Here is a 27,394-nt window from a genome sequence, read left to right as displayed (position 1 = left end):
AATTAAAGACTGAGAAGTTCTGTGATAAAGTAACACAAACTTCTCAAATCCTGTAGTTTCCAAACTTTCTTAATCACCAAGTCCCTCTTCTCACATGACCTGTATCAAATCTGACCCAGCATACTGAGGACCTGCTGGGGGTGGTCAGACGGGTTCTTGAGCAGAGGAGTAACATCATGAAAGCAGTGTTTTAGTAAGAAGAATCCAATGGTATATCAGTGAATTGGAGACAGAGAGACCGGAAGCATAAAGTCCCGTGTGGAAGCTGTTGGAATTATTGGTGAATAGTCATTCACTCATTCATTCATTCATTCAACGTATATATATTGAGCCACTATATGCTAAGCATTGTTCTAGATCCAGATGATACAGAAAAAATCAAAATATTTGTTCTCATGGAGTTTGCTTACATCCTAAGAGAGGAAGAAATACAGTAAAAATACAAATATACAAAATGGGGGGAAAAAAGATCAAAATGGCAGTGGCGAAGAGTGCCAAAAAGAAAAATAAAGCAGGCCGGCCGGGTGTGTCTCAGTGGTTGAGCAGCGACCTAGGATCCAGGAGATCGAGGTTCAATTCCTGGTCAGGGCTCAGGCCCGGGTTGCGGGCTTGATCCGTCAAGGGCGTGCAGGAGGCAGCCGATCAGTGACTCTCTCATCATCGATGTTTCTGTCTCTCTCCTTCTCCCTTCCTCTCTCTGAAATCAATAAAGATATATTAAAGATAAAAGTAAAAATAAAGCAGAGAAGTGGAAAGGTAGAGTCCCTGGGCAGTAGTTGGAGGAAGGCCTTCCCAGTGAGTGGACATGTAAGAGACGCCTGAATTAGATTAGGAAGAAAGCAGTGTGGGCATCTAGACAGAGGGAAAAGCGACGCAGAGACTTGGAAGTAGGAACCCAGTGTGGCAAGAGCGGAGGGAGGTGGAGATGGTAGGAGATGGAAAGGGAAGTACGGGGCGGGCGCTGGAACGGGCGAGATCGGGTAAGGCCTAATCGACTATGGTAAGGACTTTAGATTTTATACTGAATAAAACTGGAAGCCATTGGAGAGTTTGAGCAGAGGAGTAGCATGGTGTGATTCAGTTTTTAAGTTGCCACTCTGGCTTCTCTCTGAAGAGCAGACTGGGGTAGAATTGGAGTGGGAACAAGGAGACTGGTTAAGATTATTGCCAAGGTCCAGACAAGAAATGATGATGCCTGGACTTTGGAAGTAGGGTGCAGGTAGTAGGTACCCGGCAGTCAGCTTCAGGATAAATTTTGAAGTTAAGAGTTTACAAACACGTCAGTTGATGACACCATGTGCCAGGTTTTATTTTAAGTGTTTAAACCTAATTGTTTCATCTTCATAGAAAACTTTGGAGGTAAGTACAGTTATTATCTCTGTTTTACAGTTGAGAAGACCAGGCACAGAAAAGTAGCTTGGCCAAGGTCATGTGGCTAGTAGGTGGTGGTACTGGATTTGGACCCCAGGCACTGTAGCTCCAGAGCCTATGTGCTGTCCAAAATGCAGCTCCACCCCCATTCTCACCCCACCTCGCTAAGGAGGAATTAGGGGGAACCCTGGGCCAGCACCAGGCAAACACCACATTAATCTTCTGCCTTTCGCCCAGCCGGGCGTGGCTCAGCGGCTGAGCGTCGACCTAGGATCCAGGAGATCCTGGTTCGATTCCCGGTCAGGGCACAGGCTCAGGTTGCGGGCTCCATCCCCAGTCTGGGATGTGCAGGAGGCAGCCCATCAGTGACTCTCCCATCATTGATGTTTCTCTCTCTCTCAATCTCTCTCTCTCTCTCTCTCTCTCTCTCTCTCTCTCTCTCCCTTCCGCTCTTGAAATCAATAAAGATACATTTTTTTAATCTTCTGCCTTCTACCTTTGTCCAATCGTGCAGAACTCATAAGAAATAAAATCTGTTTTTCTTCTTTAATCTGCTTTTAAAGTGTCCGCGCTAGTTCTGCATAACCTTGTCCTTTTCTTTGTTTCTCTATGGAACTGTTTTTGAAAGACTCAGTTTCTTGTGGAAATCATGTTTTCTGACCATTTTTCACCGCAGAAAAAGGTTGAGGCAGCATAAACTGGTGCCAGGCAGGCGGGAGTGTGAGAGAAAGTGAGATAAGATTCCAGGTATTCTTTTGCGGTTACTTCTGACAGTTCTTTGAAACATTCTGCATACACACACACACACACACACACACACACCCTCCTGTTAGAGAAATGGGATCACAGTCAGGATGTTGTAAACTGCCTTCCGTTTCCCTGCTCACAATGGCCTAGCTGTTGTGAGTGATTCTGATAGGTGTGATTGCGGCAGGAGAACTCTTACGCTGCTCATCTTGCCTTATCTTTTCCATTTTCCTTTTGGCTCTGGGCTTCTGAGCACTTTCTGGAAGAGAGGAAACAGTCCTAGAATTTACACATTTGAAATATTTTTTCTGGTTTCTGATCCAGCACATAAGGAGCTTGGAAGTCATCACCTCATCCTAACAACAAATAAAAAAGCTGAGCAAACTAAAGCATCAGCAGTCACAGGGCAAACTGCTGCCCCCCAAATTGGAGAGACAGGTGAATGCAGAGAATCTCATCCTACCAGAGCAGGAGCCCACAAGCAGAAACCTCTGCAGCACCCAGTATGGGATGGGGAAACCTGCATGATGAGTTGCTGGAAGCTCAGTGTGGGTGGGTGTGAGAGTTAAAAACTCCAGGGAGGGGGGTTAGGCCTGAGGGTAGGGTGTGGGCTTCACACTTGGTGAGTTTTAGAACTAAAGAATGCTTCCCTTTCTCCCATACCTCATCACCACACCGCTAAAGGCGATTTACTGAGTTCCTTTACCCAGCAACATCATGTCTGGCTTTCAACAAAAAATTACAAGGCAGCCCTAGCTTGTTTGTGCATCAGTGGTTAGAGCGTCAGCCCATGGACTGAAGGGCCCTGGGTTCTATTTTGGCCAAGGGCACATACCTGGGTTATAGGCTCTATCCCCTGGCCCAAGTTGGGGCCCATGTGGGAGGCAACCAATGGATCTCTCTATCCCTCTCTCCCACTCTCTCTGAAAAACAATGAAAAAAAATCCTCAGGTGAGGATTAAAAAAAAATTACAAGGCATATTAAAAGGTGAAAAACACAGTTTGAAGAAACAGAACAAGCATCAGAACCAGACTCAATTAAGACAGGAATGTTAGGATTATCAAAATGAAAATCTAAAACAACAATGATTAATGTGCTGAAGACTCTAATGGGAAAAGCAGACAACATGCAAGAACAGATGAGGAATATAAGCAGAGCTGGAAATTCTAAGGCGTCTAAGGTACAGATGAAAAGCACTCACAAAAATGAAGAATGCCTTTGGTGAACTTACTAGTATACTGGACATGACTAAGGAAAGAATCTCTTGAGTTTCTGGATATGTCGATAGAAACTTCCCAAACTGAAAGCAAAGAGGAAAAAGTGGACATAATGGAGCAGAATATCAAAAAACTGTGTGACAACTGCAAAAGGGATAACGTGTGTTGGGGAAGGAGAAGAAAGGAATGGAAGCCATATTTGAGGCAATAATAAATGAGAATTTTCCCCAAATTAATGTCAAGCACCAAACCACAAATTCAGGAAGCTCAAGGAACACCAAGCAGGATAAATGCCCCCCTAAAAACTGTACCTGGGCATGTTGTATTCAAATGGCAGAAAATCAAAGAAAACATCTTGAAAGAAGCCAGAGGAAAAACTCCTTACCTGTAGGGGAGCAAAGAGTAGCATCTAGCTTCTCAGAAACCAAGCAAGCAAGAAGTGAGTGGGATAAAATATATGAAGTGTTGAGAGAACTATTTTCTCCAGTTGCATTGGCTCTGATCCAACCAAACAAGTCAGTGTTCAGTGAAATCTGACCCTCCTTCCACAGTTCATTGAAGCTTTTTTCTAAAAGAGTGGACTTGGTTGAAACTTAAAGAGAAAGAGAGAAAAAAGAAAGAAAGAAGAAAGAAAGAAAGAAAGAGAGAGAGAGAGAGAAAAGAAAGAAAGAAAGAGAAGAAAGAAAGAAAGAAAGAGAGAGAGAGAGAGAGAGAGAGAGAGAGAGAGAGAGAGAGAGAGAGAAAGAAAGAAAGAAAGAAAGAAAGAAAGAAAGAAAGAAAGAAAGAAAGAAAGAAAGAAAGAAAGAAAAGAAAGAAGAAGAAAGAGGAGGAGGAGGGAGGGAGGGAGGGGAAGGAAGGAAGGAAGGAAGGAAGGAAGGAAGGAAGGAAGGAAGGAAGGAAGGAAGGAAGGAAGGAAGGAAGGAACCCAGATACTGTAGGAATTTCCATGGGATTTGGAAATGCACCAGGAGTGCTGTGAGGCAGGCGGAGACCAGGGATGGGGTGTAACAATCAGAGTAAGGTCAAGGTGGGTGTGAGATATTAGACTAAAAATTCAGAAGTGGCAGAGAACCACGGAGCCTGTCTTGTTTTGCAAGGACTTCGGTTTTCCAAGTGCTGCTCTCTGGGTCACTAGACCACCAGTAAGGGTCAGAACCTTGGAGAGTTCCAGACAGACCAGGGCCCAGAAATGTGTGTAACTGCCGCACTGGCATGAAGGGGAGACGGGGATAAAAGGCTCTTAAAATAGATGCTGAAGCAACCCTCCTGTGTGCTTCCTATCAGAATCTCCAAAATGTAAAAGACTGGCACCTGCCTCCCCACAACCTCATGGAGAGAGTGGGGCTAGAGATTTCCGTCTGTCTTGTGGAACAAGCACAAAGACATAGTGGCAGCGGGGGTTTTGTTAAATTCTGCTGGTACAGAGGGACACAATTTCAGACACCGTGCTTTCTCCTCAGGACTCTTCATAGGTATGGTATTGCTTCCCTGTTATTTCCTGAGCTGTTACAAAATTAATTAAGTCCTTGGTGGACTGAGAGGATGGATTGCCTAAAAGTCGTTTTCTGGTGGGTACTTACGTTTGTACTGGGAAGATAAAAAAGATACTCTGTGTGTTAAAGATGGTTTGTAAAAGCTGAAATAAATTCAGGCTCGTGCCAGCAACAGCAGACTTGCAAATATAGTTGCAGGCTGATTAGCCTCCTAATTTCAGTAATCTGGTTTTGTTTTGTTGTTTGTTTGTTTTTAGGGCACTAAGAAATCCAAACACTTATATATTGTATTAGTGTTCTTTTTCTTCTCAGTTTTAGGGCCTGTTCATGGTTTTTCACATCAGATTAATAAATTTCTAATGCCTCAATTAAGGTTTCACCTAACTTTTTAATCAGTCTACATTTATGATGCCAAATCAGGCTAAAAATAGGAACTTGAATGCAAGTTTCAGGAAACACCTAAGTAGTGATAACTTTGTTATCCTGGAGGTAACAAAACAAAAGGCAGAAAAATCTTATGAAAATGGAACTTATTACAAAGAATAATCATCACATATTTACACTCTGTTAAGTACTAAGATATATCCACTATCTTTTTATACTACCTGAGAGAACAGGAGAGTTAGAGCGAACTGTTGAGTGGCTGATTGATTTGCAGCGCCAAGAATAAATGCAGCCTCTAAAAGGTGTGTGACGAAAAGGGAGTCTCCAGGACTGCATTAGCATTTTAATCAGATTTGGGAGATAAGGAAAGTTAGGTTTAGTTATGGATAACAAAAACATCAGTGAGAAAGATACAAGACTGTAGCAGATGTTTGTGTCTCTTTCAAGAGGCATCTTTTTAAATATTTATTGAAGGTTATCCTAATGAGTATTATTTTTTATGTGATGAGGTAGACCCAGTTTGTGGTTGAAAACTGAGTTTGGATTGAGACTTCAATTCTTAGTTCACACCACATGCATCAAAACACCAAGAGGCTAACTTCAGGAAGGTTTCAGGTGGGCTGAATAAGAGGAGGGAATTGTATCCGGAGTGTGATTTGCAGCCGTGAAATCCTAAGTAAACACCAGAGATATGACAGAATGAAGGAAAGTCAAATGTCAGAAATGTCTATAGGGGAAATACTGGTGTCATTAATAGGAATTGAGGTAGTTACAAAGGAACCCAGTCAATAATTAGTTCCATTCGGAACATGTTGAATATGAAGAATTAAGTGATATTCAGTTGGAAAGATTTACTAAATAGTTGAAAATTTTATTCATTCAGCCTTTCTTAACATTTGAGGAAACTGAGAGTAGTACAGGTTTCTTTCCTCCTCCTATAAGCCCAAGAATGTGGTCCCCAGAAGGATTTTCTTAAGAAAGTATTTTAAGCCAATTAGTGTTGTTTATAAAAGTAATTCTGCCTGTGAATATACTAGAAAACATTGAATTGGTTCATTTGAATGGATGAATTGTATGTTGTGCTAATTATCTCTCAATAAAGCTGTTTAGAAAATTCATCTTCACTGCACACATTTCCAAGTATTTGTCTTTAGGACCACTAGGGAAAGACCATAGTTCCACATCAGTGGTTGAACTTGCAATACACAAATTACATTGGATATGAGGGCAAGAGAGAATAGACACCACTTAATTTTTAGAATGAAGTTTCAAGCTAGGTTTTAGAATATAGAAAATGTAGATGTTTTTCCTTTAGTCTACTCAACAAACATTGAGCACCTGTCCCTACCCAGCCATAGGCATCAGGAAATACTGCCTTAAGGAGATGATACTCTGAGATGAGGCTTGAAGGATGAGTAGAAATCAGTACAGTGAGGAGGGTAGAGACGTTCAGAAGAAACAGTTGTGGAAGGGCAAGCATATGTCAAAAACTGCATTCAATTTGGACTTACTACAGTGAGGGGGCGGGGGAGGAAGAATACTTCTATGTAAATAAATACATAAACATTCACCACATTTTTAACAGCTTCATAGTGTTCCATAGTATGATTATATGCCATAAATTATTTAGCCACCCCTCTATTGATGGACATTTAGATTGTTGCTTGGTTTTGGCACTGAACTTACTTGTACACATGTCCTTGCAAACTTTAAATGTAATTCTGTGTCAGAGGTTAGGCCTTGTTTTTGATAACCAGCATTGACAAATTTGAGTACATACCTTAGGTCTGGGTGATGACCAGTCATACTTCACTATATTTTAAAATTGTTGAGTTCAGTTGTTTTGATTAAATCAAAGTTGTTTTCAGTTTGAAATCATTTATGGCTTTGAAATCATTTTGGCCGTGGTAAGGACGTGGCTTTTATTCTGAGCGATATGGGAAGTCGTTGGTGGTTTCTGCACAGAGGGTGGACATAACATAAAGATGTTTCTAAAGATCCTCTGGCTACTGTGTCAAAAATACAAGACAGGGAGGCAAGGACAGAATTAGGAAGCCCAATTAAGAAGCTATTGTAATAGTTCAGGCAGGGGATAGTGGCTTAGACTAGAGGAGGAGTGATGAAAGTGAAGTAACATGGTGGGATTCTAGACATGTGCTGAAGCTGGAGTTGACAGGATTTGCTGATGGATTGGATGTGGGTGTGAAGAGAGAGAAGGGTCTCAAAATTAAGATTAGAGTGGCCTTTTCTTGAGTTGGGAAGATTGAGAAAGATGTATCATTGATAGGTAAATTAAGGAAATGTATAAAACAAAAGAGAGCAAGAATTACAGTTAGCTCCTTTAGTATGACTCACGTAGAAGGTCCTTTTCTCTCCACTTCCAGGTAGGTCTCATTCTGACTAGAATAGACCCAAGCTGGTAAGAGTTTGGAGAAGTGGGGGGCGCATATACTTATATATATGTGTATTTATTTCTCTCAGAATCTGTCTGTATCTAAAAGATGACAGTCCCCAGAAATATAGTTGCTATTAGTAATTATACATAGAGATATTTTGGCTTTATGGAATTGATATGTTTCATCAAAGTGATTATTAAGCCCTGGCCAGTGTGGCTCAGTTGGTTGGGCGTTATCCTGGGAACTGAAGGTTGCCGATTGGTTCCCTATCAGAGAACAATCCTCGGTTGCAGACTCAATCCCTGGTCCAGGGCGTGCAGGAGGCAGCTGGTCGATGTTACGCTCTCACATCGGTGTTTCTCTCTCTCTCTAAAAATCAATAAACTACATCTGTAATACTCTTCAACAATCAAGGTGTTTTTTTAAATAAAGTATTTACTAAGGTAAGAAAGTTTAATAAACTGTTCTTTAAAAAAAAGATTGTAAAGAAAACCACTTTTCATTTGAACTTCCATGTAAAATTAGAAATGTTGCCCACAAAAAAATTCCACTAAGCTGGGTTGGAAAATGTCATAGTAACCTAGCAGTAAGAGATTAATCATGCTGTAGCATTCTATGGTGATTTAACCAGCCACAATGGCATTATGGTTACTTAGACCTTAACTTCAGCTTGCTGTTTGAATGCATCATTTCTTTAATCCCCTACTGTCATCTCTGAACTTGACTATCCCTTTCTTGGTGATCATAGACTACACTTCCAAACCCTGCTACACATTCTCAGTTCCCAGAGTATCTTTTCTGCCTTTTATCTGTGTGTTATGGGGCTGCCCATGTTTGAGAAAGCTTCATTCCATTCATGGCACAAACTTCAGTCTAATCATAGTAGTTTACAATGCTGTGTGTCAAGTCCTTGTCATTTCTCTGCAGGAGGAAATATAAAACCAGAAACTCACTGCATGTGAATGATAAATCCATGCCCACACTGATTGCTTAATCCTGTAGATTCCAAAGGATCGAATCCAAAGGCATTCACAGGTCTCACTGGCTTTTTCCAGTTTGTTTGGTTTATAGACATCCTTATTTACAGAAAAGCTTAATGGTCCACAAATATTTGAATGGCACATAAGCTATTCTATTTGAACTGTTGGTAATACTAGCACATGATGGACTTTAAATTAAAAATATGGCAAGCTCAGAATTTCCCCAAGGCTCTAGCTTTAGCTCCTCTTGGAGTTACACAGCTCTACAGTGCCTAGTATTATGAAATATGTTAAACTTATTCTTTGACTATGCTTAGGATGTTTAATAAACCTTAGAATGGAAATTTTTTTTATTGGTTTTTAGAGAGAGAGGGAAGGGAGGGGGAGAGGGAAGAGGGGGCAGAGAGCGAGAGCGAGAGAGAAACTTCGATGTGAGAAACGTCGGTTGCCTCCAGGATGCACCCCGACCAGGATTGAACCCGCAACCTGGGTATGTGCCCTGACAATGAATTGAACCTGCAACCTTTCAGTACATGGATGACATTCAACCAACTGAGCCACACAGGCCAGGGAATAGAGTGGAAATTTTTTAAGTGCACAATAAAAATTATAAAGGAATCAATTTATTCTTTATTGCTAGCATAATTGGCTAAACAGTGATTAGATTTAACATGTCTTAAGAAATTCCTAGAAAGCACGGGTTTACCATTAACTTCTTTTTTTTATTGCTCAAAGATGATGGAAAAGATTGATTGGAAAGATAGGTCAGAGACCATTGAAAACTGCTAACTAAACAACAACAGGTAATCAGAAAACTCTTGCTCTGAAATCTATAGACAACACCTGCAAGAGGATATAAGGACTTTTAATTCTTTCAAGTCATAGAGCTGTATTCTAACTTCAGTGGATGTGGAGCTTTGACATGAGGAAGCGGACACTTTCTAAATTGTAGATCCAACCCTATTAGCTTAAGCTCTGACTTAATTAAAATTTAGGGATTGGTGAGAAAGGTACCAAACTGTGTCTTAGAGTGCTTTATTTTCAACTTTTGTGTGTTAGCAGTCATGGTAATAGTGTGCTTGGTTTTCCTAAGAGCAATGACTAGAAACCCATGCTGATCCTCTTTCCTGGTTAACCCCCCTGTAATAGGCCCAGCCGCTTAAACCACCTGAGACATCAGTAAATGTGAGAGTTGAGTCTGCAAACCAACTCTCTGAAGTCATGTCCTTTGTCAAATATTAGTCTTTCAAAGGCCACTGAAGAAAACTTTGCTCAAGACTGTACCTGCTCCTCTGTTATTCAGGGACGTCACCACCAAATTCTTAGAACCAGCAGGTTTCATAAGCATTTACAGTTTCTTTTTCTGTTGTTAAAAAGGAGCATTTATTATCAGCTACATGGTTAGCGTCCATGCTTTCATTTGATTGTATTTCTGTCACTTGGAGCACGCTTGTTTTGTCACACTACTACCAGCTTTATGAAATATCAATCGTGTTTTCTAAAACTAGATTTTAGGAAATCTGCCTGTGCTGGACCCTGAGTACTGCCCAAACTGGAACCATGTGCCTCTTGCCTTCCCTGTGCGCCTCTTGAGTTTGGTCTGTTCTCTCCCTGCTTCTAGCCATTTTCCACCTCGGATCCTGCCCTTTCCCCTCACTGCCGAATGAGGAGTGGTGCAGAGCTCCCACCCCATGCACCTAACTTCTCTCCAGTACCCAAAATACATGCCCTAGCAGTGTTTATGCCAGAAATTACAGGGCAAGTTCATGAAGAGGTCAGAATAAACCAAGGGGGAACTGTACACTTAAAAACAGCTAAGGTGGTTAATTTTGTATTATGTGTATTTTACCACAATAAAAACATTTTAATAAATAAACCAAAGGGAAATTTGAAGTCGATTTATACAAAGCTGATACCGATTGAAGTATTAATACTGAATTTAAAAGTAACCTTAGAAATTATATTAAGTTATATTAACTATATTTAGAAACTGAGGCCTAGAAATATTAAGTGATGTGCATAAAGGGGGTAGGGAATAAAGCCCAGTGTTTTCAACATTAGTCCATGTTGTTTTGGAGCTATCCTCTTTACTCCCTTGACTTAGGAGTTAGCCATAGCTAACCCTTCTGTCTATTTTATGTTCCTTTGGAACTGAATCATAATTTGTTCTTCAGAGCCATGCCTAACCAGTGCCCCTTTCCTGGAAATAGGAGGCAGTGGATAAGCCTGGGTGCTAATAGTGGGTAACCTGGCTTGGAAAAAGTGATCAAGTGACCTTCTGAGAGGAAATCAGACTAGTGTTTTTTATACCATCTTACATGATAGAGCCAATAATTAATACAGTCTACGTGAGAAGTTCACCCAGTTATTCTTCAAAGCCAGTCAGGTTTATTTTAATATCTAATGATGTCATCCAGATGTGTAAAAATAAATACAAATGTATGTGTAATAAGTAACACAAAATATCATCTAAAGCCCTGGCCAGTGTGGCTCAGTTTAGTGTCAGCCCCTGCAAAGGTCTGCCGGTTCGATTCCCCGTCAGGGCACATACCCAGGTTTCAGGTTCAGTCCCCAGTCAGGGTGCGTACTGGAGGCAGCCATCAATGTTTCTCTCTCACATTGATGTTTCTCTCTCTTTCTCCCTCTTCCTTCCTCTCTCTCTAAAATCAATAAAAACATATAAAAATGTCATCTAAATTGTATAGCAAAAACGTTCAAAAGATTTCTTCGTGCAATTGTAGTTTATAGCTAAGCCAACCTCTTTTCTAATATTGGAAATTTCATCAGGCATATTTCTGCTGTGATATTTTGTCTGTGCGACACCTGAGGTGGCTCTGTTTCAAGCTCTACATTGGGTACAGTTCTGTTCCACGTGTCTCTCATTTCGGGGCATGCTCTTTTCACAGTAGATGGTAGAAACACAGGAGACCAAGTCACACCACACGTATTCCCCTTGACCAAGACCAAAAGCTGTAGGGCAGGGATGTACACCACCTGTTCTCCTGGGAAGCCTGTCAAAGTCACACAGCAGAGAGGATGGATAACCCTATTACAGAATGAAGAATTGGGGACAGAAGTCTACCACAGAAACGTTTCAGCCTTGTGATGTCAGTGTGTTGCTGAACTAACTGTCCCTTTTGGTTTCTGAATATTTGAGCAGACAGCTAGGGTCTTGGTTGGTTGGTTTTTTTCAGGTAGCCCTTCCCTTTCGCTGTTACCCTTTTTCCTCTCTGACAAGTGACTTCACGATGTCACTGTCACCTAATGTGTGAGACCCCAGGAAACATAGCCACTGGCTGATAAACTAAGGGGCTTGACGTTGCCTGAGCTTTTTTACCTAAGAAACTTGATTTGCTGTTTAAGTAAATGTATTGCAGAAGCTTCATTGAAAAATTGTTCTTACACAGCACAGTTTAATCTGCACTCTGAATTCTCCGTGTCCATTTCTGAATGATCCAATCCAGCCTGGCTTCATTTTCTTCCTCTCTCAACCCACCTCAAGAACTCAGTGAAAAAAATCAAACAGTGTCTTTGCCCTTTGACTTATGAGTAAATGATGACAATACCTTAGAGCTCAATTATTTGCTAAAAATGTACGTTTAGAGTACATACATACAGAAACCAAAATGTTAAACTGAGCAGATTCACTGCCTTCATTGTCGGTGTCTTATTCCCCAGGTTTGGCATTTCTACCCTAATTCCTAAAACTTGCATGGTTTGCTAAACTATAATCTCTTCTTTGGACTGCATTTCTTTCCTTTTTAAGAAATAATTGCCTATCAAAATAGCTATCTGGATGTATTTATGTGTGTAAAGAATGTGTTAGAAGTGTGACCAGATTGCATTTATAAATATTATTATAACACTACCACAAATTGAGTAAATAGCACACAGCATCAGGAGTTCAGCTTAGAGTGACTCATTAGTCCAGTTGTAGTCATTACTCAGAAATAATTCACAGCAGACCTTGATTTGAGGTCCTGTGGAGATGATAAAAATAGGTGGGATGAAAATACCTATTTAAAGAATTGTCTGGAATGTTTTCATGCCTTTGAGATGACATCATCATCTGGTGGTATTAAATGTAACTCCGGGTACTTTCCTAGGTTATTCAATTGACATAATTTTTTTTTAAAAAAATCACTGCCTTAAAAACAGTTCTGGGACATTTAATGAAATGTTACTACATATATCAAAATCAGTAAGAAAACCCAGCAATTGTTCTGGAATTAAGAGAGCTTGTGATGTTTCAGACAGTATCTCATCTTATGTCTCTAAGCCAGTATTGCCTCATGACATCTCTTCTATTATTGTCTGGAAGGGCTGATTAAAGTTCTTATTATTTAACCTTCTTTTCTCACATGTATTGTAAATTTGTTTGCATTAGGGACTGAATTTATCTCCCGGTGGCTCTCACATTAAGCTATCAGGACCATTCCCATAGGGGTGCTTAAATTTTTGTTTGAATTTTTGCTTAATGGAACCTTACAAGTTATTAAAATCGAGTTCATAATTTCAGATTATTTTAAGTGCTCTTAAAATGTAAATTAGATCAGGTCTCTCACCTACTTAAACCATTAAATGGTTTCCCAATACTTAAAAATATAGACTCCCTCCTTAGGCGTCTGTATTCTTACTGAGTTTGACTTCCACTTCCTCAGTTTCATCATATACCTACGCTTCCTCCTTGCTATTTATGCTGTAGCCTTATTTGGTGTCATTTTGGTTTCATGAGTTTGCTACCTCGTTCCTTGAATGCTTTTCTCCTCTGTTGAGATAGTACCTTTTCATTAAGGCCTCTGCTGATCACCCTGTCTAAAGTGGCCTCCCAGCTGGTCACCCTGTTTCCCTGGCCTTTATATATATAAATATTTATATATATACTCTATATATTTTTATATGTTTTAATTTATCTTTATTGTTGAAAGTATTACAGATGTCCCTTTTTACCCCCCATCTATCCCCTCAACTCCACATCGAGCCCCCCCTGCCCAGACCTTCCCCACCCTATTGTCTGTGTCCATGGGTTATGCAGATATGCATACAAGTTCTTAGGTTAATCTCTTCCCACGAACCCCCACCCATGCCTGCCTTCCCTCTGAGATCCCTCAGTCTGTTCCATGCTTCTATGTCTCTGGATCTATTTTGTTCATCGGTTTATTTTGTTCATTAGATTGCACATATGAGTAAGATCGTATGACACTTGTCTTTCCCTGACTGGCTTATTTTGATTAGCAGAATACTCTCCAGTTCCCTCCATGCTCTCTCCAAGGGTAAGAGATTCTTCTTTTTTGCAGCTACGTAGTATTCAATTGTGTAAATGTCCCAGAAGATGCTTGATAAGATTTCAGTCTTCTTGAACTTGTAGAGACTTCTTTTGTGTCCTAAGATGTGGTCTACCTTTGGAATGTCCCATGTGCACTTGAGAATGTATATTCTGCAGCTTTGGGGTGAAATGTTCTGTAAATGTCAATTAAATCCATCTGATCTAGTGTGTCATTTAGAGTCACTGTTTCCTTGTTGATTTTTTGTCTGGAAGTTCTATCCAGTAAGGTCAGTGAGGTGTTAAAGTCCCCTACTATATTATATTGCTGTCCATCTCTCCCTTGAAGTCCTCCAGAAGGTTGTTTTTCTTCAACCTGTGTGAGTCTTTTGTTCTGGGGTGGATTTCTTGTAGACAGCATATATTTGGGTCATGTTTTCTTATCTATTCAGCTACCCTATGTCTTTTGATAGAGCATTTAATCTATTTATATTTAAGCTTATTATTGATAGGTACTTATCTATTGCCATTTTATTTCTTTATGCCTATGTTTCTGTCTCTCTCTATTTCTACTTCTTATTACAGCAGTACCTTTAACATTTCCTGCAATACTGGTTTGGTGGTAATAAACTCCATTAGCCTTTTTATTGTCTGGGAAGTTCTTTATTTCACCATCTGTTTTGAGTGATAGCCTTTCTGGATAGAGTATTTTTGGTTTCAGATCCTTGCTTTTCATTACCTTGAATACTTCATGCCATTCCTTCTGGCCTGTAGAGTTTCTGATAAGAAATCAGCTGACAGCCATATGGGGGCTCCTTTGTAGATAACAAAATGCTTTTCTCTTGCTGCTTTTAAGATCCTCTATTGGTCTTGAATTTTTGGCATTTTAATTATGATGTGTCTGGGTGTGGCCTCTTTGAGTTCTTCTTGCTTGGGACTCTCTGTGCCTCCTAAACTTGTATGACTTTTTCCTTCACCAGGTTAGGGAAGTTTTCTGCCATTTTTCTTCAAACAAGTTCTCTAACCCTGGCTTACTTCCTACACCTTCTGGGACTCCTATGATGCGAATATTGTTACGTTTCATGTTGTCCCACAGCTCCCTTAAGCTGTCCTCCTGTTTTTAAATTGTTTTCTTTTTGGTTCTCTGATTAAGTGATTTTTTCCTACCCTGTCTTCTAATTCGCTGATCTGATGCTCAGCTTCCCCCAATCTGCTGTTTATTCCTTCTAATGTGTTTTTTTAATTTCTACTATGTCATTCTTAATTTCCTTCATAGTTCCCATAGCTTTTCTCATGCTGTTGAGCATCCTTACAATCAGTATTCTGAACACTATATCAGACAGATTAATTATCTCCATTTCATTTAGCTCCTCTTCTGGATAATTCTTTTGTTCTTTCATTTGGGACTTCTTTTTTTTTGTCTTCCCATTTTGGCTGCCTCTTCAGGTTTGTTTCTATGTATTAGGTAGATCTGCTAGAACTCTGTCTTTTTGGATGGTCTCTGGTACTGGCCAATGTCAGACACTGTTTGTGACTGACCTTGAGAACCCTGTTTGAAGCTTTCTGCAGTCCACAGTGTGTGGCTCCCTCTGCTGCAGCTGGGTACATTTGGAAAGGACCAAGATGCACACCAAGGTCTGCTTTTCCAAGTTTGGTTCCAGAAGCAGATCAGGCAAAGACTCAAAGCACCCAGAGGCTGATTGTTAATCAGTCTCTCAGTGAGCCTCGGGCTGTAGACCACAGCAAGGTGTAAACTCCACATGGTGGAGTGAGAGGTTTTCAACAGGTGGGGCAATTGCTCCTCCCCCAGGCAAAAGCTGTCTGGATAGTAAATGTCTGCCTGGGAAAGATGTCCCCTGCAGTATGGGGAAATGACTCAGCACAGGAATCCAGATGGCTGCCTTCTGAGCTCCACTGCCCCAAGCCAACAATCCCGGACTCTCCTCACACATCTGTAGTCCACTCTGCCAGAGCCCAGGGTGAGTGTCTGCACACAAAACTTTGTGTGTTGGCCCTTTAAGAGGATACCTGCATTTCCAGCTGTCTCTCCCTGGCAGACAGAAACCCTACCTTTTCACAGCCAGATATTATGTGGGCACCTTTCTCAGTTCTGGTGCTCTGGGCTGGGGAGCCCAGCTTGGGGTTCAGACCCCAGAGTTCTCAGTGGGAACCCCCCACAACTGAGATATCCCTTGGGAACTTCAATTGCTGCCTATGGGAGCTCAGCCAGCGCTCTCATGCCTCTGCACTTCCTACCATCTCTGTGTGGTCTCCACTTTGCATCCTTGGTTATAAGGGTGCCCTTCAGCTAGTCTTCAGTTGATTATTCAGGGTGGTTCTATATTTTAGTTGTAATTCCAGTTTGGTACTGGGAGAGTGTCAGTGTAGCTTCCGCTTAATCTGCTGCCATCTTAGAATCTCAGTCTATACTCTGTAATTTTTATTTTTCTATTTATATATTATCATTTCCACCACCCAAAAAGAAGTTCCATGAAGGCAAAGCGCTGAGTGTAGCAGCTAACATAAAGAAGTCACCAAGTTTGTTAAATGAATAAATAAATAGATGACTCTTACACTTTAAACTCACAGTAGAGTTCAGCTTTCTGTTTAAAGGAGAAAGCATTGTGCTCTGACATTGACCTGAAGAGAATCAGTACAATTGAGGCTCCAAGTAGTCATATGCGAATGTGCTCATTAGCATATGTGTGATTCTTTTGTAATTGACTTTATTCTAATTCATAACTGAGGGGTGTGTGTGTTTTTATTGAGAGCTGTACCACATATATGGAAAACTGGGCCAAAGTCATATTCTCTGTACATGTTCATTTTTATAACCCTTCTTGCTTGATTTGTCCATTAAATATTTGAAAATATAATTTTTTTATAATGCATACTTTGTGTTGTATCCACTAGGTACTTATTAGACACAGCAGACAGCATATTTTCATGCAATGGGATAAAGAAATTACTGTGTATGGACAGAAGCCAATTGTATAGATGTAGAAATGAAACACTCTTAAAAGGTCCTCTTCCATCAAGTTAGAATTTATGTGCAGAGAGGTTTAAGGTAGGACCCTCCCACAAATAACAAAACTTGGGGTTTATTCCTGAGAAATCAGAATCATTCAGGACCTGAATAACTTGTCCAAGGTCACACAGCAGTGAGAAGTAGAAACAGCATCCCAAATCAGGCTTGTTTGACTTTAGAACTCATTTCTTCTATATTTTGAAGTCTCCCTAGGTATAAAGAGATCAGAAATTTATTTCAGTTGTGTGTTTTATTAAAGATACGAAACTTTTACTCTGACTGGCTTATTTCACTTAGCATAATAATCTCCAGTTCCATCCAATGCTATAGCAAAAGGAGATGGACAGATGGGGAGAGTGGGGACATCTGTAATAGTGTCAAAAATAAAAACAAAGTTGAAAAAAAAAAAGAAATCTTTTGAAGTCTTCTGTTTGTTTAATATCTGACTATAATCAGATACTGCAACCTATTGGCTTCCTGATGGGGGTTATAAATAATTTTGGAAAAGTTTAATCATATTTGCTTTTAATTGTTGCTGAAAACTTTAATATATAGTTACAGAATTCAGTTGTAAGTAATCTTCAAAACTTTAAACTATGTACTCAAAACTCATTTACTTCTCAGAAGACTGTGGTTTGCTTCAGTAGTTCCACATAGCTGGAAGAACTGATTCGGAGTCTAACAGATGCAAACAGTCTAATGTTGGAAAATTGCTGAAAGCACAATTAAATTGCCAGAGTATACCACAGCAACAATTTCCTTTAATTTTTGTCAAGCACACAATTTGAAATGATTACATACTTACAAAAACAAACAGAAAAAAAGCAAAATGTTTTAAAATCTATAGTTTCATATTTCTAAATGAGTCTCAAGGTTAAGTTTAATGTAATTTAATATGATAAGTAATATCTAAGATTTAAAATTAGAGTAACTCAGTTATCCTAATTTAATACAGATCGTATATTTAATCCATTTTTCATTCGTGTTCACAGTGTAAAGTGATACATATGTTAATGTACTAAAAACTGTTTTCAGGGTTTTATTTTATTAGTGGACCTTCCTTTCTTAGTTCTCTTTTATCCAGGAATGATTGAGTAGAACCAATACAGTCTAAGTTGACAAAGACCAGAGTGCTAAGTTACAGTGAGATAGTTTTGTTTTACGGCGATATTTTGTATTGGTTAAAGGAAAGAAATGTTAGAGGAAAAAGAGGAGTAGAAATTTGAATCTGGGGATTGAAAATAATGGATCTTCACAATACTTCAAAGAGGACAGATGAGCCAGTGTTGATCACTGTATTGGAGCCTCATGGTCGATAGTGGTTATATTCCTGAAAACACTATTTCTCTTCAAATTTAGTGATTTTTGGAAGTGTGAAGTTTTTGTAAATTTGTGGGTTAGGAACCTTTGACCAAGATTTAATTATCTGAGGTGTGGGGGTTTCTTAGCCTTTTTAAAAGGTGAGGTAAGCATAAAATATTAAATCGGCATCAGCCTTTTTACTCCCAAATCACAAAATGATGAAATTACAAATATAATTATTTAAACATAACATTAAATAATTAACTGAATAAATTATTAATGTTTTGGACTATTACTCAGCTCCAGCTTTAAAGGATGCTAATAATTTCCAACTGAAGAACATTAAGCTTAAAGGAAGTCATTCAAAGATTCTGATATTCCCTGAAACTTAAGGAAATGCAACTGGTTGGGTTTCTCCATTTTGATAAGATGCTGGGAAAGCCACCTCTTATCCCCCAGGAAGAGAAGGGATGTCTACACGGTGGTGATGGTGGTGATGGTGATGGTGGTGGTGGTGGTGGTGATAATGATGATAGCGGCTAACATTTACTGAGCATTCATTATGTGTCAGGCGTTGTGCTATGAAATCTAGACTTATGTATAAATACAGGATGAAAACATTTATTAATTATGCTGCATAAAACTTGTATCTATATAACTTGAAACTTACGTATTGTGGCTTCAGCTATACTTAATTTAGGGGTTGGTAGAAGGTGACCCTTGAGTTTTTGAGGTTGAGTGACTAAGATAGTAGTTATAGTGGCTTAGAAGGTGGTAATGAAGTTTATAAAAAGAAAGATGAGCTCAGTCTTGATAACACTGCAATAGCAGAAAGAAAAACCTATGTAGATGTGCAATTGAGTAGCTATTGAAAAGGTCAGAGACATTTGGAAAATCTGGAATTTATCTTTATAAAAATTCTAATCAATGAATGAAATCCCCCAAGGCAGAGTTTCTTAACCTTGGTTAAACCTAAAACTTTATAGACCCCTAGAAATTTCGTATCAGATTTTATGTGAGTGTTTGTATGTAAATCCAGTTTTCATTAGATTCTCAGAGTCTGTGGGCAGGAGGCTGCAGGCCAGTGTTAAGGCACGTCTTGACTGCGGTGACTAAAGAGGCACCCACGAGACAGGCACTGAATGAGAAGAGTGTGAAAGAACTAACATCATCCAGCTAAAAATAAAACAGATCGGAGGTTACTCACAAGAAGGTGATAATTTAGATTAATTCTATGAGAGGAGTTTAGAAAAAGAAGGGCAAAGTGCCAGAGCTAGGCTGTGGGAGTTTTAGTGGTCAGACAAGAAAGAAAAGCCACTAGTGAAACAGATGGAGGAAAACTAGACAAAAACAAAGTCTATGGGGAGAGAGATTTATTTTGAAAGCCAATTTAGTATAAAATTTAATGAAAGGTCCTAAAAGGTAAGAACTGAGAAAGAGTCATTGGCTTTAGACTAGGGAAGTTACTAGTGAAATTTAAAACAATTTCAATGGAGTGTGAAACATAGATACGGTATCATAAGGGCCTAGTGGATAGATGGTGCGTAGGGAAGGAAGGTAGCCTGAGTCAGCCCCGGGCAGCGTAACAACAGTAATTAGCATAGTTGAAATAATAGCAGCTAACATTTTTGAGCACTTGTATATGTCAGGTACCGTGAAGAGGTGTGTTGTGTTTTGTTTTTTCTTTTTCAATAGCTTTTTTCCATTTAATCTTCACATAACTTTGTGAAGTGGATTCTACTATTATCCCCAGTTTTAGATCAGCAAATGAAGGTTTGGGGAGGTTAAGTAATGCGCTCAGGGTCACATAGTTTGCAAGTGTGAAGACAGAATTTGAACCCAGGCAGCCTGACTCCTGAGCCTTTATTCTTAGCACCACACTACTAACTTTTAGTATCTGCAGTGTGTCCTGCTGTGAATGGGGGAGAAAAAAGGACACACGTTGTTGTGTAAGAAGTAGGGAGAATACAATTGTATATACATTTTTTCACATATAAAATGAAACATAGAAGGGTAAACCAAAAACTAATAAAAACAATTACCTTTAGGCAGGGGATAGGAACAGACTTTGTGGACTGTATGGTGTTACATAGTTTTAACTTTGGCTTTATATTACACAGAAGGCATTTTAAATATTCAAAATATAAAGTTAAACAGGAGAAAGAAAAATAATCCCTAATATTTAAAAACAAACACATAAATGTACTATCTTTATATCATGTTGGCAACACACGACAGAGAGAGAGCTTTTCAAGTAATTTTAAAACTGTATTTGGCCTGTGCGTTCTTAGGAAAATATAATCTCAAGTTAAAAAGGACTGCAAAGAAATGTTAACTTTTAAACTTTATCCAGTAATTTTATTGTTAGTAGTCATATTAGTATAGCTATTTTGAATGTATTTTATGAGTATTGTAGAATAAAACAAGTAGTGTATGTTAATGTTAAGAACCGGAACCTTTTATATTTATATAAGAGAAAAAGAAATGCAAATATAAAAACCAAAAGAAAAGTAATATCTTTAACCTTAAGTTTGAAGTGGAATAAATTCATTATTATTTTCTCTTTAAAAGTACTCATTTCCTAGCTCTGTGCCTGAAAAGCTTAGGAGCAGTAGCAGCCCATTAATGAAACTGCACCCGAGCACCCAGGTTCCATTCCCAGGAAAGAGAACCAAGGCTCCTGGAGAAATGACTGATTCCAGGTTTGGGGCAAGAAGTGTTCAAGAGAAGCACGAAGCATTTTTATTATATCAGAGAGCAGTGAAGGTATTGAGTGTTGCTTGGTCATTGTAAAGGGCTTCCCGCTGTCAGAGATGGAAAAGTTTGAGCATCAAAAGGAATGAGCCCTGGCCGGGTGGCTCAGTTGGTTAGAGCATCGTCCTGATACACCAAGGGCACGGGTTCAACCCCGGTCAGGGCACACACAGGAATCAGTGAAGGCATAAGTGAGTGGGACAACAAATCGATGTTTCTGCCTCTCCCTCTCTCTCTAAAATAAATAAATAAATAGTATTTTTTTAAAAAAGAATAATGACTCACCTTGGCCAGCTGCTCAGTGGTGAGAGCGTCAGCCCTGCGCCGAAGAAGGGTCTTGGTCCAGGCACGGTCAAGAGGCTACTCATCCCTCCCCCTCTTTCCCTCTCCCTCCCTTCTTCCCCCCTCCCTTCTACTCTTAAAAATCAATGGAAAAAATATCCCCGGGTGAGGATTAACAAAATAAACGAACAACTTAACCATTACAACAGTGTTTTTCAAAGTATGTTTTCTAGACTGCATACTTCAAAATTATATTGGCTATATAAAAAGATTTCTAGGTACCACACCAGTCCTGGATACTCCCAAAAAATATATAAATTCATGCCCGGCCAGTGTTGCTCAGTGGTTGAGTGTTGACCCATGAACCAGGAGGTCACATGCTGGGGGCTGCAGGCTCCATCCCCAGTAGGGGGTACACACCGTGCAGGAGGCAACCAATCAATGACTCTCTCATTGTTGATGTTTATCTCTCCCTCTCCCTTCCTCTCTGAAATCAATAAAAATATATTTAAATATATGTGTGTGTGTATATATATTCTTGGGCCCCTTGCAACAATCTACAATATGGCAGAAACTCCGGGAGTAAGTCTCAGTAATCTGTTTTAACAAGTCCTGTGAGAGTTCTGATGAATACTTGAGCTTTAGAACCATATTCGGAGAGTGATGAGAATCTTTAATTGAAAGATCAATCTGTCATTCTCAGAATTCATTGATCAATCTTAGCATTCCTAAAAGTAGGAGAACCACATCTTATATTCCTCCTAGTAAAAGCGTCTGTGACATATTCTTTCCACCCTCCAAAAAAATTAAACCTGAATCTATTCTATTCTTGATACTTGAATTCCAATTCATAGGAAATACAGGAGATAGAAAAATAAGTTAAACAATATTATAGAGAAGCAAAGGACAAATCCAGAATGTAGGACAGCCCGTCCAGTTTCTTCAGTAATTCAGTGACATGGGAAAAGTGGGGAGGGGAGGGGAACTGTTCCAGAATAAAAGAATTCCAAAGACAAAATAAGTAATTGTGCCCGGCCAGCATGGCTCAGTGGTTGAGCATCAACCTAGGATCCGGGAGATCACAGTTCGATTCCCGGTCAGGGCACATGCCCAGGTTGTGGACTCAATCCTCAGTCAGGAGCGTGCAGGAGGCAGCCGATCAATGACTCTCTCATCATTGATGTTTCTCTCTCTCTCTCTCCCTCTCCCTTCCTCTCTGAAATCAATAAAGATATATTTTAAAAATAAGTAAATAAATAAGCGGTTGCAAAATGTACATCTTGTTTGGATCCTGATTCAAATTGCCCACTGGGGAAATTTGAGTTCAAACTGTGTATTAGGTGAAGTTAAGGAATTATTTTGTTAGGTATAATAATGGTATTGTGGTTATGTAAGAAAATGGTGGTAGTGTTTTTTAGAGATACATACAAAAGTAGGGTGAAACAAAATTATGTCAAGATTTACTTTAGGTTACTACAGCAAAAGAAAAGAAAGAAGGATTAAAAGGAAAAAAGAAATGAAGCAAGTATGGCAAAATTTTGAGAACTCTTGAATCTTGGGGATTCATTATCCTATTTTATCTGCTTTCATATATATTTGAGACTTTCATAATAAAAAATTTTAAATGATCATCAAAAATAATATATTTATTAGGCTGTATTTATTCCTGTTCTAGCCTTTATCACGGCGTATGGTAATTGCCTGTACAGTTGTCTGTATCAGTATTTCTCAAACTCAGTATTGAAAGACCAATTTTTTCGTTGCCCAATCTGTCACATGCCATGACTTTTGTAATATACAATAAAAACCAATTACCAGGGAAACAACATGGGGAGTGGGGGGAAGGACATACAAAATATAACTGTAAAAAGTTTTGTTTAATTAAAGTCAACAAGCATAAAATTACATTTCACTTAACAATCAGTACAAATGCAAACTCAGGAGAAAAACAATTTTTGGGAAACGGTATCCATTCATCAAAAATACATAGGCTCATAAGTTTCTTCTGTAACCACAGTTAGTTACGTTGCTAAAGTGAAACATGGGTGTGCTCTTTGCAGCGTTAACTTGTGGTCCTTGTTTATTAACCAGAGCTTGGATTGATAGCAGTGCCCTTCGCTGAGGATGGTGTATACCTAAACTGGTTTTATTGGCAGCCACAGGTTTTTGCCTCAGTTCCTTCTGTTACTATTTGGAGGCTGCCTACACTGCAGAAATCATAAAGAATGGGAGAGATGATAGATAGACTGTAATACTCGCCCAGATTTTTGCTTAAGGGGTGAAAATACCACTTCTTTAAATAGTTGGCCTCTTACTCTCTGGACTGCAGATGTCATTTTTCTCACACTGTGTTACGTATTTGTTGACGTGATGACTGTGGCTTTACATGATAATTTTAGGTTCATGTGTACTGTGCCCTTGTTTTTCAGACAGTACCCTTCTTGCCGAGCTTCAAAGCTTTTCCTTCCCCTGGGCTGTGGTGGTGCCAGTTTTGACTGCTTCTTCAAAAAATGTCAATTGCTGTAGATTGTGTTATGCTTCCCAGGACTCATTTTGTAGGCAACAGTTTGGACTCTTTTTCCATATATATTAACCTGTACTTGTTCACATTGGATCTGTTAGGTTTGTCTGTGTTGCCAAAATTTCAAAAATCTTTTCCACCAATGCACATTAAGTCAGCATTTTCAACAGGAAGAAATTTTGTCTCCTGGGAAGCCAGTCATTTGTCTATGAAATGACTGCCTCACTTAGTGATACAATTTTATAGCTAAATGTAAAGCCTGAATTTGGTGTGGAATCATAGGAAAGATACTACGAACTAGCCAAAAGAGATTCCCTCGCAGAAAACGTTGCACTCCCTCGCTAAGTTTGTGCACCCCACCACCACCACCACCACCGACCCTTCACTGTGGATTTCCCAGCTAAACCCGTATAGAAGGGGGCTCAGGTTTACTCAGGAACAGAAAGCACATTGTCCACTCGCCAGTTTACTGAGACATAGTTTGGACACTCTGACCGAAAATTCTGCATGTTTGTTCTTAAGTAACCCTTTCCCCTTTCAGAATTGTGGACACTGCCACGTGGGCTCTGTAAGGGCAAAGGGCAGGCGTGACGAGCTGATGGTCTGTGTGTGATGCTGGCAGAGGTGGAAGGATATACAAAATGCCCACCTAATGTACAGCCTGAACTTGTGGAGTATGACACCACTGCTCTGCATCTTGGAATGCTGTTGGTGGGAAGGCTCGCAGCAGCGTCCAGGATAAGGCCTTACTGAGCAGCTGTTTAGTACCTGGCGCCGTGGGGGTGCAGGGCGGGTGGTGTGACCCTGGCCCAGGCAGCTCGAATGAAGGCATCTTATTTTCTGAAGCACAGTGTGTTAGAATTGGGGCCGTGTGTGTATCCAAACACTAACACGGGCTATTTAATGATATCTATGCAGATAATTAAAGTGTGAGGCGTCATGTTATAAGTGAGGAGTTCAGAGAAGAGGGATTTGAAGTGATTTATTTCTATTTGAAGTGAGGGGGGACTGCTTAGGATCAAAGTGGCATTTGAGTCCGGTTTTGAAAGGATGGTTAGGATTTCAGCAGGAGTGTAGTAAAGAAGCAGCTTGATATAGTAAAATTCAACATTTCTAGTTCCGGATCAGCCATTCACTACTAATTCAGCCAGATAGCTTAATTGCTCTGATCTTCAGCTTCCTCAAATATAAAGTAGAAATTAGAGTAATAGTTATAGAGAGGTTTAAGAAGACTAAGTGAGATACTGTGACATGAACATGCTTTATATACTGTAAAGGGCTGTACGAGTACTAGTCAATTTCATAGTAAATACTGAGGATCACATGAGCCAAAGGCATGGAATTTGAAAACAGTAAACCAATCAGCTAGAGCTGAAAACAGGTGCAAGGTGCTGTGGCCAGTTCCTTACTTGGGGAAATAAATAGAAAAAGCTGTCATAATTTATATTGCCTTCTTTCCCTCAAAAGATCATTTCAAAGGCCGTTAATAGAGATTATAACATTGCTCAACGATAGCTCATTTGTCTTGCAAAGTATATATTTTTAGACACAGTGCCTCTCTTATAGGAGTGTTTGGTTTCAGGAGCAAGTCTGCATATTCTTGGGTAGATGCGAATTACTCCTTTGAACAAGAAAACGGAGTAATTATTTAAGCTACTTCCAGGGACCACCGTGTCTCATGTTACAGGTGGTTTGTATAATAACTGCATAAAATGATTTTTTATAAGAAAGCTAACTTTGTCTCATTGCATATCAGAGAAGTGATTCATGTTCTTTGTTTTACATAAATTTTATTCTTTAAATGTAGTTAGGAATAGTCGATATTCAGTAAATTTTTCAAGAAAAGAAGGAGTGCTTGGGCATAAAATGCATTTTGAGTTGTACTATGAATATTGTGCCATTTGCTATGGTCTGGTCTTGGACTGTCTTTGTTTTTCTGGACTGTAGTAAAATATGATTGGAATTACTTTTCTTAAGGCAAGAAACCTGGAAAACCGCGTGGTCTTTGAGCACTAACCTTTGGTCATATAAAAGTTTTTTGAGGGGAAAAAATCCCAAATCCTAACAGTTGAGTCATTTTATTTTGGTGAATATTCTAAATTCTCTCTTCTTTTACAGACTATCTTGCTAATCATGGCCGGTTAAATGAGTCTGAGGCCAGGCGCAAATTCTGGCAAATCCTATCTGCTGTCGATTACTGTCACAGTCAGAAGATTGTGCACCGTGACCTCAAGGCTGAAAATCTCCTGCTGGATAACAACATGAATATCAAAATAGCAGGTAACTGGGACACCGCTGGCTCTGACGTGATTGTGAGCTCTTGTGCTGGGTATTTGCAGAAAAAGAACTGCAGGCAGAGATTTGTAGCATTTCTACTGATGACATCAGACTTTCTCAAAGAACAAGTGTGTTTCATTCATTTCCTTAGATCTATGTGCAATGCAAAGTAAGGGAAATCGGTTCATTATTAATGTGCACAGTGGCAGGGCTATGGCTGATGTCTCATTCGTATCCTTGGTCTGATTTGTGTCTGGGTCAGTTTGTGGGGCTCTGCCGGAGGAGGAGGGCTGATAGGTCTAGAGCCGCAGTGCCGGTTGCTGGGGTTGGTGGCTACAGTGAGGTTACAGGCAGGAAAAAGAAAAGGGAGGACTGTGGGTTGATACAGGAGGAGCAGGTAGGCAAAGACGAGAATGTGAAGGGTCTTGAGTGCCATGAAGAAGATTCTAGAGTTTATTTTGTGGGTCATAAGGAGTCTAGCCTATTGAAAACTTTTGAGTGGGGGTAAGGGTGAAGTGGGATTGGGATGGCAGTTAGATTTGCAAGTTAGAACGATGTGTGTCTGGCAGCAGAGTAAAGACATGTGGGACGTGAATAAGACTGAAGACAGGAAGATTAATGAGGGCTCCACTGCATAGTCCAGTCAAGAAAATGGGGATCTGAACTGGAGCCGGAGCAGGAGAGATTGCAGGGTGGGGCAGAGGGAGGAAGGGAGATTTATGTGGGTAGGGTTTTGAAGAAGGGAAGGGGCATGAAGCACAAGCTTAGCAAAATTGCAAATGCTGGTGTTTTGTTCTAGGATTATGAAAGAGGAACAGGGACCTTCAGATGAGTGGAGCTGGCCAAGAAATTATTGGTTGACCAGCTAGGTTAGATATTCACTAGAGAAAATTTAGGGAGAAAACTCCTTGGGGTATAAAATAGAAGTTAAAAGCCTCTGATTTGTTCATTTAACTGGTCTGTGTTCATGCCATTTCCCATTAGTTTTTATCCTGAGCATTTTGAGGAAGGTAAATAATTAATTTTTACTTACTTTACTTTAACTTTATGTACTTTTACTTTAATTTTAATAATTAATTTTAAATGCCAATGCTACATATGTTACAGGGAGGTAATGGGTTTCCATTCTGTCTGTGGTTTTTGATAATGGGATTGCTGAATGAGACAGTGTTTGGTAAGACAGAGCTGATTGCTACATTCCCATTATATATAAAGATCTCTATTGATTTGTCATTTCATTTTGAAAATACAATCCACCTGGTTAGTGTTGCGCCGCTACTTACGTATGTTCACATCTCCCATCCCTGTGTGTTCTCCCTCGTTCCCTTTACTCCTTTCTGCTGACCTTCTGTAACGCGCGTCCCGTCCCGGGATTTCT

The 27,394-nt window shown here is 39.7% G+C and overlaps 1 protein-coding gene across 1 annotated transcript in view; it reads left to right on the top strand.

The window, feature by feature from the left end:
* The window catches only part of SIK2 (salt inducible kinase 2), a 113,243-nt gene that overhangs the window by 40,857 nt on the left and 44,992 nt on the right, over positions 1-27,394 (top strand). Inside the window, exon 4 of the mRNA XM_081155101.1 lies at positions 25,858-26,019. Coding sequence (XP_081011227.1) covers positions 25,858-26,019 — 162 coding nt within the window. The remainder of the gene's footprint in view (positions 1-25,857; positions 26,020-27,394) is intronic.

The sequence above is a fragment of the Miniopterus schreibersii genome, assembly GCF_964146895.1.
Source record: "Miniopterus schreibersii genome assembly, chromosome: 12".
Classification (NCBI taxonomy): Eukaryota; Metazoa; Chordata; class Mammalia; order Chiroptera; family Miniopteridae; genus Miniopterus; species Miniopterus schreibersii.
Note: the sequence above shows the minus strand (reverse complement) of the source record. Positions and strands in the feature narration are given on the sequence as shown.